The following is a 16,052-nucleotide window of genomic DNA, read 5'->3' on the forward strand; positions in this document are numbered from 1 at the left end:
AGCTGAAGAATGTATTCGACAGGATGTAATTGGATATGTTTCTGTTGATTTTACTACTTTTATTAACTCAGAGAGTGTAAGCTTAATATATAATTTGCTTTTTAGGGAAAACAAGTTGTATGGGCTTTAGATATTTGTCTTAAATATAGCGACTGTTTGGCTCAAAAAAATATGCTTGATTTTATCAGCAATGGAAAAATGAATAATTTAAATTTTACGTATGAAGCGACTCTTTTAGAAAAAAGTAAAAGAAAGAGGCCAAAAGTAATTGAAGAATACATAAAAGATAAACACGTTATCTATTTCACGTTATTTAAGATATGTCCGGAGAGGTTTGCGATTAGCTGCAATCATCTGCATCATATGTGCTTTGAAAATGTACATTACAGCACTTTCTTTAAAATATGTCGGGCATATGGATTTGGCTTTGATCTTAATGTAAAATTTAATTTTAAATTTTATAGAAAAAAGTTGGATCAATTTTTACGATAATAAACTGCCTTAAAAGAGAGCATTTTGGACTAATGTTGTTTAATAATTTAGCAAATTTTTGTTTAGAGTTGTTGAAGATGATTTGCTCAAGGCTTATCAACACTTTATTCGAATTATTAATGAATTAGTTTATGAATTTTCTCTCCGTAATACCAAGGAGATAAACAATATTAAAGTTTATCACACATTATAACATTTAGTGGATTTTGGAAGGTATACAAAAGAAAATCAACATAATTCTGTCCAATAGATCATTAATTAATTCTAATAAATTATAATATATTTTATTCACTAAAAATTTAATTACAATTAATCTTTCCAGATTTTGATTTTTTAGAACCATAGTTAATTTCTATGATACAATGATTTTTGATCTAAACACTTTAAATTTGCTAAAAAATGTTCTAATTCTCTTTTTTCATATCAAAATTATTCGATATTGATTTTTTCATTCAATAGTTCAGGGACCTTTTCTATTATATGGTTTCTTGATCTATTTCGGATTTGTCGGAACCAAAATCAGAATTGTTGCAATCAAATCAGAAAAATGTTTCAATTAATAAAATTTTATGTATAAGTTTTTTTAAATTTTTAATTTTTCAACATATGTCTAAAAAGACGTCGATCTAAAAGAGGAACTTCACCTTATGTTAGAGTAGCAGATGCAAGAAGTGGTAACATTTCTGTTTTGGCAGCGAAGAATAAAAATGGAATGATTTTCCATAAAACTTATGATCATGCTCTTAATAGGAAAGTTTTTATTCAACAAATAATTTGGTTAGTATTATGCTTATGATATATATGTAGCCTGGCGGATTGCTAAACTGTCGATTAAATTAAAAAAATTAAAGTAATTTTGTTTCCCTTTTTGGATGAGTTTCAGTGGCCGTATTTATTCTCTCCGTTATTGAAAAACAAGTTTCGGTTTTGCAGCAGGCACAGGGTTGCTTCAGTCCGTGGATAATTTTTTCCGTGAATTAGCCACCCGCAAGTCAACTCATTAACATTTTCATTGTATTTTCGAGATAATAATTCTGCCTTGCAGAAAGATGCAATGTGACTTAAATTCCACTTGTGGTTTTTGAACCATTAAAATTTCATTTCTTTGGGACTAATTTTCATTCCCAAAGAGAGTCTGTGCTTCAATTTTGTCGGTGATAATAAGTTTTCCGAGGGTTAGAAGCTCCCCATTTTTGTAAAATCTCTACAAAAATTTCTTCTAACCCAGTACGGGATTTTCCGTACTATAAGCTCGAACCTGATAGGGTGATAATCTCAATCGAATAGCCACGCATTCCTAAAGGCTGTGTCTGGTCCCAATCATTTTGAAAAGATCGAAAGTCCTCTTCCCTGTTGAATAATAGCTTATATGACCATTGGGTCTCAGAGATATCCGTGCTTTGCAAGAAATTTGAAAGCCACAGACTGCATTTGAACTTCAATGGCATTCAACAATGTTTTGGATCTATTCGATAAAACTCGAATGGTTTCTTTACTCGAATCGATATGCTCCATTTATTTTATTCAAACAACTACTCCAACATAGCATAATAGTCATAACATACATCTCGTTTCACAGAGACCTTCGTCTCTCGCAGGCACGCCACGCTGGTTTTATATCTTTCCAGATCCCTGCATAAAATGTTTTGTTTGATGTTTGAGGCAATTCCTCTGACAACACTTAACTTCAATTCAGCGGCTGTCGACTCGGAATGATAAGAAGTGGAGGTTTACTAAAAAGCTCGGGTCGCTTTTGGGCGTTGTTGAAGACATTGCCCGCAGAAAAATATTGGCGTCGTGTGCATTAAAAAAGATGTGGAGTATCTGGACACGTCGAAAACTTATCTCTCTAGATCTCCGGACACGCTTGTATAATGCGTTCTTACTACCAATCCTATTATACTCGGGAACATGGGTAACATCGAAAACGGACCTTGACAGACTATACACGTTTTCATAGAAAACAATTGAGAAAAATCGCGGGCATCAAATGGCCGCAGACCATCAAAAACGACACTCTCTACAAATTATTTAAGTGCAAGCCGATTAGCAAGAAAGTTACTATTTTTCGGACATGTTCTGGAATGGACGAAATGATTCCTTGCCATCAAATCATAGAAGAATACTTCTCTAATCACGGAATTAGATTTCGGGGTCGGCCGAGACGCACGCTTCCTCCCTGCCTGAGGGATGATTACGCGAGAATTAATGACCGATTCAAAACCGGTGACGACATTCGCAAAAGAGCAAGGAACAAGGCTGGATGGAAAAGATTGACTGGGAGGATAGTTTAGAGTACAGCATGAGCGAAACCTTAGGCACTTACGTGCTTATAGCAACGCGGAAGTGCTATTAACTAACTAACTACTCCAACAAAACGACCGCGTGAAAACATGTAACTATAAATTTGATAATAAACATCTTTTAATTTCATTTTTACTATCTAAAATTTTTGAAGATATATTCTATTTATTAATCTGAATAAATATAGTTTTGCCGCAATTTTAGATATCTTTGTGTGCGTACATTTTAAAGTATTTACTTCAAATTTACACTAATTCAGATAATTATGGAAGAAATTGACTACACTGAAGAATTTCATAAAATAATAGATGACTGTCAGGCCGAGATGGCTTCTTGTTCGAGCCTAGTAGAAAGGCTAATTACGATATATAAAAACGTACATATTTTTAATTTAAATAAAGGAAAATTACTCTCAATTTATTGAAACAATGGATAATCTGTTGCGCCATATTTTGTTAGCACCTCACCATAGTCTGTCCTGTCAAAATATTATTGAACTTGTTGTCAGATTTGCGATTTCTATGAAAGAAAAAAAGCCGAAAACTAAAAAAATTTTCATTCAAAATAGATTTTTGTCCCACCTAATGGATTTTTGCTTCCAAGTATTATTTATTTAGTAAATAATTATTTTCTAGAATAATGGGGATAAAAAATTTAATGTCCGACTTCACTGCTGTCAAATCATAAACAAGATCTTGAATTCTTTCCCAGATGAAACAGAACTCGACTTCAAGATAGTCGAACTTATCCACAAGACAATGATGGACAGAGTAAGAGACGTAAAGCCTCACGTACGAATTGAGGCCGTTCGGTCGCTAAACCGTCTCCAAGATCCCACAGATTCAAAGTGTCCAGTAATTGAGGGTAGTAACCCATTTAATCCAAGCCTTTCTTTACATGATTCAACATGATCCAAATTACTCAGTTCGTCTCACTGTCCTCGAGTCAGTCGCAATCGTCCCTGGGACTCTTCCATTTATTCTTGAAAGAACTTTTGACACAAATAACGTAGTGAGAAGAGCAGCATTCAGTATTATTGGTAGCAGAGTTGAAATGTCTACTCTTTCTATTCAACAAAGACTGGATTTACTTCGCTATGGACTTGTCGATAACTGTGGTTTATTTTCAATTTATTTTCACATTGAAGAGTCGGTTAGAACTGCTTGTTCGAAAATGCTTGTTTCTGGATGGCTTGGTTATGTCGGAGGTGACGTGATCAGTCTTTTGGAGCATTTTGATGTCGAAAGTGATCTTGAACTCGTTGAAAAGGCTGTCAAACTTATTTTTAAAGACAAAACTGAGGACTTTGTGGACCAACGTTTTCTTAAATTCTTTCAAAATTCTGGGTTTTGAATAAAAACTGACATTAAAAGACATTTGATTGAGCATAATGAGCTTTCTCCCGAAGTTGCTGTTTATTGGAATTGTCTGATTTCTTTTCTTACAGTAAATGGGCATTCCGACTACTTGGAGACAATACTGCCTAATGTGCTGGATTTTATCACCTATATACGCGGGTTTACGTAGAAGTGGTCAATTTCAGGGTTGTGGAGTCGTGGGGTAATGATGACATGGAACAGATTTTAAGACGGGAGTTTATCTTGTCGAGGTTATTAACGATTTTTACGTATTTTGACTTGACTGATGATATTTGGAAGTATATATGGTTTATTAAAGATTCAATTAGTCGAGAAGTGAAGAGTTTTCTGCTCAAATTGATGATTGATGAAAAAGTGTTTTATTCCTTGGGTGACGTTGTTAAAATATATTGCTCTCTTTTCTCAAATGAGCCTGCTAGCAGGGAAGACGCCATAATTGAGGCAATCTCAGAGATTAGAAGCAAGAATGGGACTCCTGAAAAATTTTTCCAAGAGATTGACCCCCAAAACCTTCGGGATTTGAAATTTTCTGTTGGTTTTTGTTTGCTTATTGTTAGATTGGAAAATTGAAAGTGGAAAGAATGGAACTTAATGATGAGCTCTGGAATCTTAGAGAAAAGCGTGAAAATGACAAAGCAATTGTTGTATTCCAACGCCTTACCGAGTTGGATCAGAAGATCGAAGAGTTGGAAAGCCACATGGAACCGGAAGTTATAGAAATTGACGTTTTTGATTGTTTTTTATTTACAGACTAATGAATCTGATACTGTTGAAGTTTTGAAGCGGTCTTTGACTATACTGAGTCAATTTGGTCGTATTTGTCACAAATTGAATAGTCCGATTTCAACCGTTCATTCCCTGCTCGATAATTTGGTTGATTTATGCTATTTCTAACAATTTCGGCAGATTCTGCCTTCTTTACAAAATACAGACCCTACTGTAAGGTCGTTGGCATTATCGTGTTTGGTTCTTTGCTGCCTAAATCACCATTCAATCGCACAACGCTATTACTCACTCTTTCTTAAGGCAATTCAAATTGATTTCGATGAAGTGAGGACTATTGCCATTTTTGCCATTTCTGATATTATCTTACGTTATGGATTCGGTGTATTTGAGAGTCGACGAACGATTGATTTTGAGGAATGTTCTGATGTTGCCAGGAAAGTTGAGAATGAGTCATTGACTCGTGATGCTGTTTTGTCGCTTTTTATTGGGATTTGGGAGTCGCCTGAAGAGGTTTTGTGTTTTACTAATATGCCAATAGTCTCATGAAATGAGGGAGTTGATTCCACTCCGACTGATGAAGTTGTTGCTTAGTGGATATGTTCAGTCGTCTGAAGTTGTCTTGAAATTGTTTAACTATTATTTTGATCCTTCGAATGCTACGAGTATTAATAATGCATTTCTTGGCAATTTCTTCCCAATCTACGCTTACCTGTCCTAGTAATATTTCTAAATGAGAATTACTTTTGTTTGATTTATACTTTAGTGATAATCAGATAATTATTGAGGAAGTGCTCATTCCAGTGGTGAGAAACTTATTGAAATATCACGTGCATGTTGATGTTGGAGCGGCTATCCGCTTTATGACTCGTTTGATATCGTCCCGAGAAGAAGATGGTTCAGAATCGAAAATTGTATTTTTATTTAATAATTTTTGTGCAGTTTAGTTCCCTGCATGGGAACCTTGCTCTTAGACTCTTTAACGAATTGTTAGAAAATTCATGTGATTTGGAGCTACTTTGTATACTCAAGGAAATTAAATTGAATGGAGTTTCTCTTTCTGATTTGAAGAGTATTCGTGTTTTGACAGAAAAAGTATATTTAGTATGATTTTTATAAAGCTAATGTTTTAAGATTGTAAATAACAGAAAGAATATGAAGTACCTTACTATATTTAAGAATAACCTTGATATCTTTATGAGTAAATTGGTCACTGAGGAAAACTCTGAAAATCTCAATTCTCAGTCGTTCGTAACTGTTCAATGTGAGAGTCTTTGTTAGCTGATTTTTCTTAAGATTTTTTGGGTTTTAGTTATTCATAATTCCATTCTTTGCTTCAGTTACTAGGTAGTTCAATTTTATGAAGTAGAAAATCTTGTAATTTGTTGTTTGAAGTGTTATAAGTGAAATTTCTGGATAAAATTTTTTATTTGAAATCAATATTTTTTGAGTTAAATTGAGAAACTACTTGATTTATTTTAAGATTTTTATCATATGTTGTTTATTTTGATTTGCAACATTGATTAAAGACAATAAAAGGTAAATAGACGAGGAATTGGTTAATTTCCCAAAAAAAATATGATAGAAATTTAGGTTAGGTTATTTTTGCCCAACCCTTGGAGATCTCATAAGCTAATTTACTCCACCCTTCCCGAGTTACAATCTCATGACAACACCAACCTTTGACAGGAACATCAAAAACACACCAGCACTCTACTTCTTCCGTATCCTAATCTCATTCCCCAACAAAAAACCATCGAAAATAAAAGAACTAATAACTAGATACTTCTTGAACGCACTAACCGCAAACAATGTTGTCAACAATCATCCCCCAAAAATAAATTCAGCTGAAAAGATCGGGTCGAACTTGCAAGATTTCGCTGTGGGGATCACCCTTTACTCCCCGACTATCAAAACAAACTGGATAAGGACGTCGACACACAGTAACGCACGTCGTCCTGGATTGCAAAAATCTCACCGCCATAACAAGATCTTATAAAATTAACTCCCTCCTTAACTTATGATGTGACCTTAAAAGGTCTGTCGGTTTTCTTCGTGCCGCATTCCTCCCAATTTTAGGGGGGAATGTGGTTAAATAAATAAAATAAAAACAAAAAAACCAAGTTTATAAATGTTCTAATTCTAAACATGTACTCTCCCTTGTCGAACTAATGAGTGTTGAAATTTTAAAATATTTCATGCAGAGATGAGGATTATACCCACTCCATCCTCCATATCCACCAGTATTTCGATATTTATAAAGATTATATTCATTAAAAACGACTTTGATGTCGGAAATCCCGTCTTTGTGGTTTAGATTACTCCAAAGCGAGAATAATTGTTTAATTTTTCCCAGAGATTCGCAGTTTGTCGATTTCGCATGAACGCCACAATTCCCAATATGTTGTACGCGAGTAAATATACTTCTATAGATCTTGAATCGGTTGGGTAACACCCTTTCACTTAGATTAATCAGGGAAAAATCCCAATTATAGTCATCGTATTCACAAAAACTTTTTGAATATTTAACCAAGGTTTGAAAAGTCGTATAAGACAGAGCCAGTCCAAGATTTTCCTCAAAACTGTCAATTCCATATCCGTAAGGATAGACATCTTCATGATACTTAAATGTTCCCAGAACTAGAAAATGGTCTTCGTTCTTATTTTCGACTTTTTCTATTAAAGATTTCATAAAAACTAGAATATCGGGAGAAACTATGTAATCCTCTTCTAACAATAAAACATATCCGATAAATGAGGACTTCAGTCTCAATGACTCCATCACGTATGATATCTTCCAAGACCAATGATGTTTAATGCTAATTAAGGAACTTTTTTTCAAGGCTTGAATATAATTTTCCGTTGGATTTATTGCACAAGGAAAAAATATGTTGATATAGTTAAATTTCGTAGATTGATTGATATAATTTAGTATGTTAAGATTTTTTGTGTCGAAAGAAAAAATTACCAGACTTTTCTCTATTCCAATCACTTGGTTTAGAGAATCAATAAGGTATTTCAAATAATGAAGTCTATCGTGAACTTGAATCAAAATAACAAAAGTATCGTGTGCCAAAAAAGAAGGGAAATTTCCATTTTTAAATAAATCCTCACCTTCTGAATCAATATCAAAAGGTTCATTTACTCCATTCTAAAAAGGTTGTTTAGTATAACACAGAACATTTGGTAGTCTTTCAGCTAGATCAATGCTTGGCCTCGAACTCTTCATCCAGATAATAGTAAGGACAATTACAAATAAAAATACAATTAAATAGTATAATCTACTAACAAAACGCAAAGTCATAGATTCTATGATTATAATTAAAAAATACTATTAATATTTTGATGTTTATATTAATATAAATTAAATAAACTGAATTTATATCCGTCTCAAAAAAATCTCAAATATATGTTGATAATATGTGCTTTTTAAATGGTTTGATTTATTCAAATATAAATCTTTCAAAACAAGCTGGAGCTCGATATGGTTGTCGTAATTTTTGTTTGAGCTGTTGTATGCCATAAATTTTATTTTACAATGGAGATTAATAATAATTAATAGATTTATCGATTTTGAATAATTGAATTTTTAAAAAATAATTTCGATTTTAAGCAACAAAAATTATTTCTAACTAGCTCAGCAGTTCGCTTCGCTCACTGCGAGCTAGCTCCTGCGGAGGCCCTGCTCGCTACGCTCGCAGTTTCCTTAAATAACTATAAATTTATGTAGATATATAAATGCGACCTGCTTTGATATAACCTTATTCTAAGGCCTGTGGATAAACGATGTTTGCAGTCCGTCCATCCTTGGCAAATATAAATAAATTTCTCTTCTACCTACCCTTGAGCACCCCACATACAGCTGGCCATGTGAAAAGCACTCGTTCTCTAAAAATAAGCCTACTACCTTTAAAGACTGTCCCTGGGCCTTGTTTATTGTCATAGCAAAACTTATCTTCAGCGGAAATTGTAGTCTCTTAAATCTATCGCAGGCCCTTTCATGGTCCATAATAACGTCGACCGATTTATATATTCTTTCTCTGCCAGGGATTTTCATTAATAAATCTAAATTTATATTAAGTACCTCATCATTAAGTGGAGCTAATATAGCTCGTTCACGCAGCCAGTCGAAATTCACGTAGTGTTCAGATAGTTCGGAATAGACGGCATTCAATAATTCTTCTGCTGTTTCTACGAAAATACATAATTCTTCCGGTAGCCTAATTTTCTGGTCGTGCATTTCTGAAGTGATTGCCCCATTTCCAATATCTAGAAGGATTTGTGGGAATATGCTATTAACGCCTTGTAAATGTGCATGTACATTTACATCTAAGCTTACCTTTTTCACGTGTGTCCACAAATATGACGATTTGAGGCAGGCATTCAATTCATCCGCAGGCGTCCCTCTTTGAATAATTGGCAGCGTCTGTCTAAAATCACCTGCCAATACAACTAATGCTCCCCCAAACAAATGGTCGCTACAATTCTTGATATCTCTATATGTTCGGTCAACTGCTTGAATGCGCCTTTATGAGCCATCGTACATTCATCCCAAACAATTAACCTAGAATGCATAATTCTATTACCCGTAGTTGAGTCTAACAGCAGTCCTGACCTTGTTCAGCTGTTGTCTAAGTTCCCTCACCATTTAAGCACATCTTCCCTCGTTTCTCTTTTTTTGTTATATGGTTCATATTCTCTTGTTTGTTAACATTCTCAGATCTCTCTTTATAGGACATTCTTATGATTTTGTAAACGCGAATCAGTAATTTATATTAAATTTTCTACGTAAATTTATTTAGTGAAATTTATGTAAAGTGTATATTATTATAAGACAATTTCTTGTGGTGTCGTGTATGTCTGTTTTCACCAGTCTGCAAGCAAATCCTGAGGGCTCTCTTACAAAAGATATTAGAGATAACCAACAACTATTGGTAAGAAGCAAGTCTTCGGGGCTACATGATCCCCATGAAATTTGTGGAAACTCCCCTACCGAACATGTCTCACCCCATCTAATCCCTCTTAAATCGGTGATCGGTGAGGAACACTCTAACGACAAAGTCAAATGGATTACTGGTGTTGTGGAGTCAGCGAAGAGACGATTTGGCAGAATTCCTCGTGGAGGATGGAGACTTATTGCCGAATGTTTCAACGTCCGCTTTCTCACTCAAAAGAGTGTCTCTGATGTGAAAAACTTACTGAATGTAAAGCCCTGCTCTAATGGCTGTGGCAGTCGAAATAATGTGGATACCTCAGATTACTTATTGCCAAAGACAGAAATCTCCATTTATGGTAAATGCAAGGAAGAGTTTAATCTCCAAATTCAGGAACTTAAATCAATCCCACGAAATGCGAGAATGCCCACAAAGAAGATTCCGTATAAATTGCTAAAGACTGATGTTCTTGTCGCAATTAATGCAGTGATTTCGAACTATATATTATCTTCTCCGCCTGCAAGCATAAATGAAATCACGGATATAATTTATGCCGGGCAATGCTCATATGAAAACATTACGAGGCAACCCCTAACAAAAAGCACATGGCTTGAGGATACGGAAAGAAAGATTTCCAAACTTAGAGAAAATCTAACTTTCGTTAATAAGTTTAATGGCCAGCAATCTAAAGACGAAAAAGAGAAGACACTGAACATTTTATGCTCGTTTGGATACAAAAAATCCAGAAAGGGAGAGCTGGCACGCGTATCTAGTCTTATTGAAGATAGAGTCAAAATTATGGAGAAAAAAATCTCAACCTATCGCTCCAGAAAGTCGTTTAGACAAGATAATTTCTGTTTTGAACTAAACAGGAGAAGATTCTATCGAAGACTGAACTGTGAAAACAAAGATTCTGATTGTCAAGTCCCAGAAGATAAGTGTCTATCTTTCTGGAAGGGCGTATGGAAGAAAGAGGAGAACCGTGCTCCTAAAGCTATTGTTGGTAAGCATATTACTGGAGCTGAACAGCTTCCAAGTGACGTGAAAACTGATTTTATCAAGAATGTTATCCAGTGTGTACCCAATTGGAAAGCCGCGGGTTGTGACGGAGTTTATGGATTTTTTATCAAAAAGTTCGAAGCTCTTCATGGCCATTTGTGCGATGAGATCCTTAAAATTGTGAACGGAGGCTATTCCCCTGCTGAGTGGTTTTACACAGGAGTAACATACCTCATTCCAAAAAATGAAAAGTGCCATTCCCCAAATGACTTAAGGCCGATTACCTGCATGCCTATATTGTACAAACTTGTCACTAAATGTGTGAATACAAAGCTTACAGACTATATCGAAGCGTTTAACCTTATCTCGGATAATCAGCTGGGAGCTAGAAGGCAATGCCAAGGCGCAAAGGAACAAGCACTAATAAACCAGTGTGTCAATAGTGAGTATGGAAATAACTTATTTGCAACGTGGATCGATGTCAGAAAGGCATTTGATTCTGTCAATCATGAATTCTTATGTCAAGTGCTTGATCAGTCTGGAATTCCGAATTGGATCACAAATTTTGTGAAAACTTTAATCAAAAATTGGAATGTCATTTTGACACTTAACAATAAGAGAATTGGAACTGTAAAATTGGAAAGAGGAATCTTACAAGGAGACTCACTCTCTCCACAACTCTTCACTCTGGTAATGGATCCGTTAAGTAGGAGCTTGAATATGAAGTTCCCGAAGGTGCGTATAGGTCAAAATGACCCGTTCACGGTTTCATATTCAACAAACCATTTGTTGTTTATTGACGACCTGAAAATAATTGCTGAGAAAGAAGACACCGTTCTAAAAATGATGGAAGATGTCGATGAATATTTTGATGCCGTTGGCCTCAAGAGGAACTCGGAAAAGTCTGCGACTAACCTGGACTATGTGAAAGATACAAAATGTCTGGATGGGTGTGCTGGGTATCGATACCTGGGAGTCTTGGAGGATAGAGGAAGTGATGTCAAGAAAATCGAGGTAATGAAAACAATTGCTCGAAACGTGAAAGAGAGAATCGAGAGTCTTGCAAAAACAAAGTTAAGTGCAGTAAACCTCTTTAAAGCGATAAACGAATATGCACTCTCTCTCTACAACTACTATATCGGATTGATCGACATTGAACCGAGTGAGTTTGATGCCATTGATCTGGTAATTCGTCGCATTCTAACTACTTTACGAATCCATCTGAAGCCCGCTAATAAAGAAAGATTATATCTCGGCAGAAATGGTTTTGGAAGAGGCTTAATCTCAATTTCCAATAAGAGCGAATGCATCCTGCTCCAATTTCTCTCCGACCTTGAAAGAAAAGCCTCGTTGTGCCTCAGAAGAGCAGGAATCTTGCGGGTCTTAAGAGAAAAGAAAACACATATGACCACGATTGCAAGATTTCTCGCTCTCAAGTACAATCTGGAAGACCAATCAAAATTGGATGTAAACCTTATTAAGGAGTGCCAGAAGAAAAGACTAATGGACACCATTAAATCTAAGATGATACATTCAACGCTGTTTAAATGCATTCAGGAACCGAGTGCTGATATCGTGGAGTCCAATGTATGGCTAGCCAATGGGAACAATGGCCCAAAGGCCGAGGCACTATATTGCTTGGCCCAGGATCGCAATTTGTTTTTCGGAGAGGCAAAGCCTAATTGTAACCATTGCGGCTCGGCAAGAAAAACCGTGGATCACCTAGCTACTCGATGTAGCAGAATGCTTCACGGGTCATACATGCGAAGACACAATGAAATTGTCAGATGCATACATCTACACGTCTGTCGTCAGTACGGAATAAAGAAATGCAAGAAATTGAAAGCACACTCAGTCCAGTCGGTCGTGGAAAATAGTCGTGTTGAAATACGAGTAGACATGACGTTGCAGACCGACATTGAAGTTAAAAACAACAAGCCAGACATTTTCGTGCTTGATAAAATGAAAAATGAGATAACGATAATCGAAGTCGGGGTCACATCCCAGGACAGGTTAAAGCAAGTCGAAGTAGAGAAACTCCACAAGTATGATCTACTTGCTGGAGAATTGGCACAGATTCACAAGGCAAAAGTCACGATAGTCCCTGTCGTATTGACATGGGATGGGGTAGTGACCAAGTTCTATAAGTCCTACATGAAAAAGTTGAATATAGAGGTCCCGACTAAGGCGTACATTCAATCAGTGACAATCAAGAAAACCCTGGAGAGCATGGTCGTTGAATACAAACATGGCATGAAGGTCGACAACTACCAAATTGAGAAGGAAACGGATAGTCTTATCGCTAGAGGAGAAGAACTGGGAGTGTCAGTTGACTTGCCAGAGGAGTCTGCTTTCTTACTGCAATACGAAGAGGAGAGGTGTCAAGACATGACCGGTCAACGGAGTAGTTCCCCTAAGAGAAGAGAGAATATCAATTAATTTTTAATTTGACTTTATGATTGATTATTCTTATTAAAAAAAAATGTAAAGTGTATTATCCAATCAAAGCCATTATACTTAATTGCCTCTATGTTTAAAGGAATTGAAACTTTAGCATAATCGAACTTGTCTGTTTCGGTAAAGAAAATGATAATCAGCTTCATCTTTGTAGTATTATAAGGAAAAAAATTAAAGCCTGTTAAATCAAGGAGATTTAAATATAGGCAAATTGAAATTTACATGACTAATTTAAATTTTATTTGCCTCTATCTTTTAAGAAATCTAAACAGTAGCATAATCGAATTTGTCAGTTTCGGCAGTTAAAAAGAATCAATTATGTAAATCTCTAATAATTTTTGCTTTTTCCTTTTTAGTGGTTTTCAAAATCTGATAATTGCACAGTCTATTCATGGTCGATAACAATTAGAGCTTTTATTTTATTTTTTTAACGAAAATTTAACAAAAAAGAATTTATGTCATCGAAAAAAGATAGCTAAGCTAATTAATGGCCTCACGAGGCTTGAAGGTTGTGGAGGACCTCATCATGTGAGTCGAGGACTTTCTTGTCGTTCATTTTAACAAAAACGCAGAAAATATTTTTTTTAATTTTTTGGCTTGAAGGTTTTGGGGGACCACATCATGTGAGTCGAGGACTTTCTTGTTGTTCATTTTAACAAAAACGCAGAAAATAATTTTTTTAATTTTTTGGCTTGAAGGTTTTGGGGGACCACATCATGTGAGTCGAGGACTTTCTTGTTGGTCATTTTAACAAAAACGCAGAAAATAATTTTTTTTAATTTTTTAGCTTGAAGGTTTTGGGGGACCACATCATGTGAGTCGAGGACTTTCTTGTTGTTCATTTTAACAAAAACGCAGAAAATAATTTTTTTTAATTTTTTGGCTTGAAGGTTTTGGGGGACCACATCATGTGAGTCGAGGACTTTCTTGTTGTTCATTTTAACAAAAACGCAGAAAATAATTTTTTTTAATTTTTTGGCTTGAAGGTTTTGGGGGACCACATCATGTGAGTCGAGGACTTTCTTGTTGTTCATTTTAACAAAAACGCAGAAAATTGACTTGAAGGTTTTGGGGGACCTCATCATCGAGGATATTCTTTCTTATTAAAATTTTTTGACAGGAAGGTTCTTAGAGGATATCAACCTTTTATTGTGCCTCATTATCGAATAACTACAAAAGGGAAGGTTTTGACAATTTGATCTGGTTTGTAACAATTTGAATGTGGGTGTGCACAGACAGACAGACAGACACACACCATACCATTTTATTATTAAGATTTTAGATCTAGAAATTTGTGAAAAAGTGTAAATTTGAAACCCTTGTTCTCAAAAGGTGTCTGGAAATTTTGTTGTTGATAAAACTGGAAACAATATTTCCGGATCAATCAGTCTGTATGTCCATACATTCTAAATATGTACATAAGTCTGAAGAATTTTTAAAAGAAAATTAGAAGAGTTTGATAACCAAACGAAATCGTTAAAAAAACTTGTTTCTGTCTCTTAAAATGCTTTACTAGCATCGTACAAAGTTTCTTAGAGGATTGCAAAATGTAAGAAACCGCACAATATCGGAGAAACTCTAGTTTTGCCAGCAGCTATCGATATGGCTGAAGCAATGTTTGGCGAATCTTATGCCAAAACAATTACAGCAAATACCGCTTGCTGATAACACAGTCGCTAGAAGAATTGATGACATCTGAAGATCTTAGTGATCAGCTGGTTTCTCGACTACGTAACTGTAAATTTGCTATACAAGTTGATAAGAGAGCTGACATAAATAAAAATGCACATTTAATTGCATATGTAAATAGAAGATTTATTATTCTGCAAATCATTTCCTGGAAGGACCACAGCCAATGAAATTTTTAATATAATTGAAACTGTTTTTTGAAGAAAACAACATAGAATGGATCAATTGTGTTGGACTTTGTACAAACGGAGCACAGTCAATGTCAGGACATAAATCTGGTCTTCAAGCTCTTGTAAAAAAAGAGCACCAGAAATTATCTGGACGCACTGCATGCTGCACAGATCAGCACTTGTCTCAAAGGATATGAGTCCGGAACTGAACGATATTTTTGCGCAAATTACAAAAGTTATAAGCTACATAAAACATAGTCCTTTAAAAGCTAAGCTTTTTGCAAAGCTGTGTGAAGATATTGATTTAAAATGTACATCGCTTTTATACTATTGTGAGGCGCGCTTGCTATCTCGTGCAAAAGTGATTCGAAGGGTGTTTGAACTCAAAGATCAAGTTGCAGATTTTCTTAATGAAAATGATATTGAAGATGCAAAATTGTTCAGGGATGATGACGTTTATTGTCAAATTTGCCTATTTGGTTGATATTTTTGGAAATTGAGTATATTGAATAAATCAATGCAGCGACCACAACTACATTTATTCGCTCAAAAGAACACAATAAAAGCATTTATGAAAAAATTGGTATTATATACAAAAAATATCTATGACATGTTTCCACTTTTAAATACCTTCTGTGCCATAGTGAACATTAAAGCAAACAAAGACATATTTGCTGAACATTTGGATTGTTTGTTGAAGCATTTTGCTCATTATTTTAATATGAAATTTTGTCAAATAAAGCAATGAAAGTTTTGTTGCCATTTACTACCTCATATTTATGCGAAGCTAAATTTTCTGCACTAGCTGCCATGAATTCTAAATATCCAACTCGTTTAGTAGTGACTAATAAGCTAAGAGTAGCACTCTCTTCAATGACACCAAGATTTCAAAAAAAACTTTGCGC

At 35.1% G+C, this 16,052-nt stretch overlaps 3 protein-coding genes across 3 annotated transcripts; 2 read left to right on the forward strand and 1 right to left on the reverse strand.

Moving 5' to 3' along the window:
- Positions 1-3,103: 3,103 nt before the first annotated feature.
- On the forward strand, positions 3,104-4,149 carry LOC115228603 (condensin complex subunit 3-like). The gene is made up of 3 exons (XM_029799160.2): positions 3,104-3,398; positions 3,432-3,913; positions 3,944-4,149. Exons 2-3 carry the CDS (start codon positions 3,694-3,696, stop codon positions 4,147-4,149), a joined length of 426 nt encoding a protein of 141 aa, XP_029655020.1. The 5' UTR covers positions 3,104-3,398; positions 3,432-3,693.
- Positions 4,150-7,023: 2,874 nt separating this feature from the next.
- Positions 7,024-8,202, reverse strand: LOC115228604 (alpha-1,6-mannosyl-glycoprotein 2-beta-N-acetylglucosaminyltransferase-like). The gene is made up of 2 exons (XM_029799161.1): positions 8,080-8,202; positions 7,024-8,049 (listed from the first exon to the last, which is right to left on the reverse strand). The coding sequence occupies exons 1-2, from the start codon at positions 8,200-8,202 to the stop codon at positions 7,024-7,026; spliced, it is 1,149 nt and encodes a 382-aa protein (XP_029655021.1).
- Positions 8,203-9,754: 1,552 nt separating this feature from the next.
- On the forward strand, positions 9,755-13,270 carry LOC115228605. Its single transcript, XM_029799162.1, has one exon. It carries the CDS (start codon positions 9,755-9,757, stop codon positions 13,268-13,270), a length of 3,516 nt encoding a protein of 1,171 aa, XP_029655022.1.
- The last annotated feature ends 2,782 nt before the right edge of the window (positions 13,271-16,052 follow it).

The sequence above is a fragment of the Octopus sinensis genome, unplaced genomic scaffold (assembly GCF_006345805.1).
Source record: "Octopus sinensis unplaced genomic scaffold, ASM634580v1 Contig10832, whole genome shotgun sequence".
Classification (NCBI taxonomy): domain Eukaryota; kingdom Metazoa; phylum Mollusca; class Cephalopoda; order Octopoda; family Octopodidae; genus Octopus; species Octopus sinensis.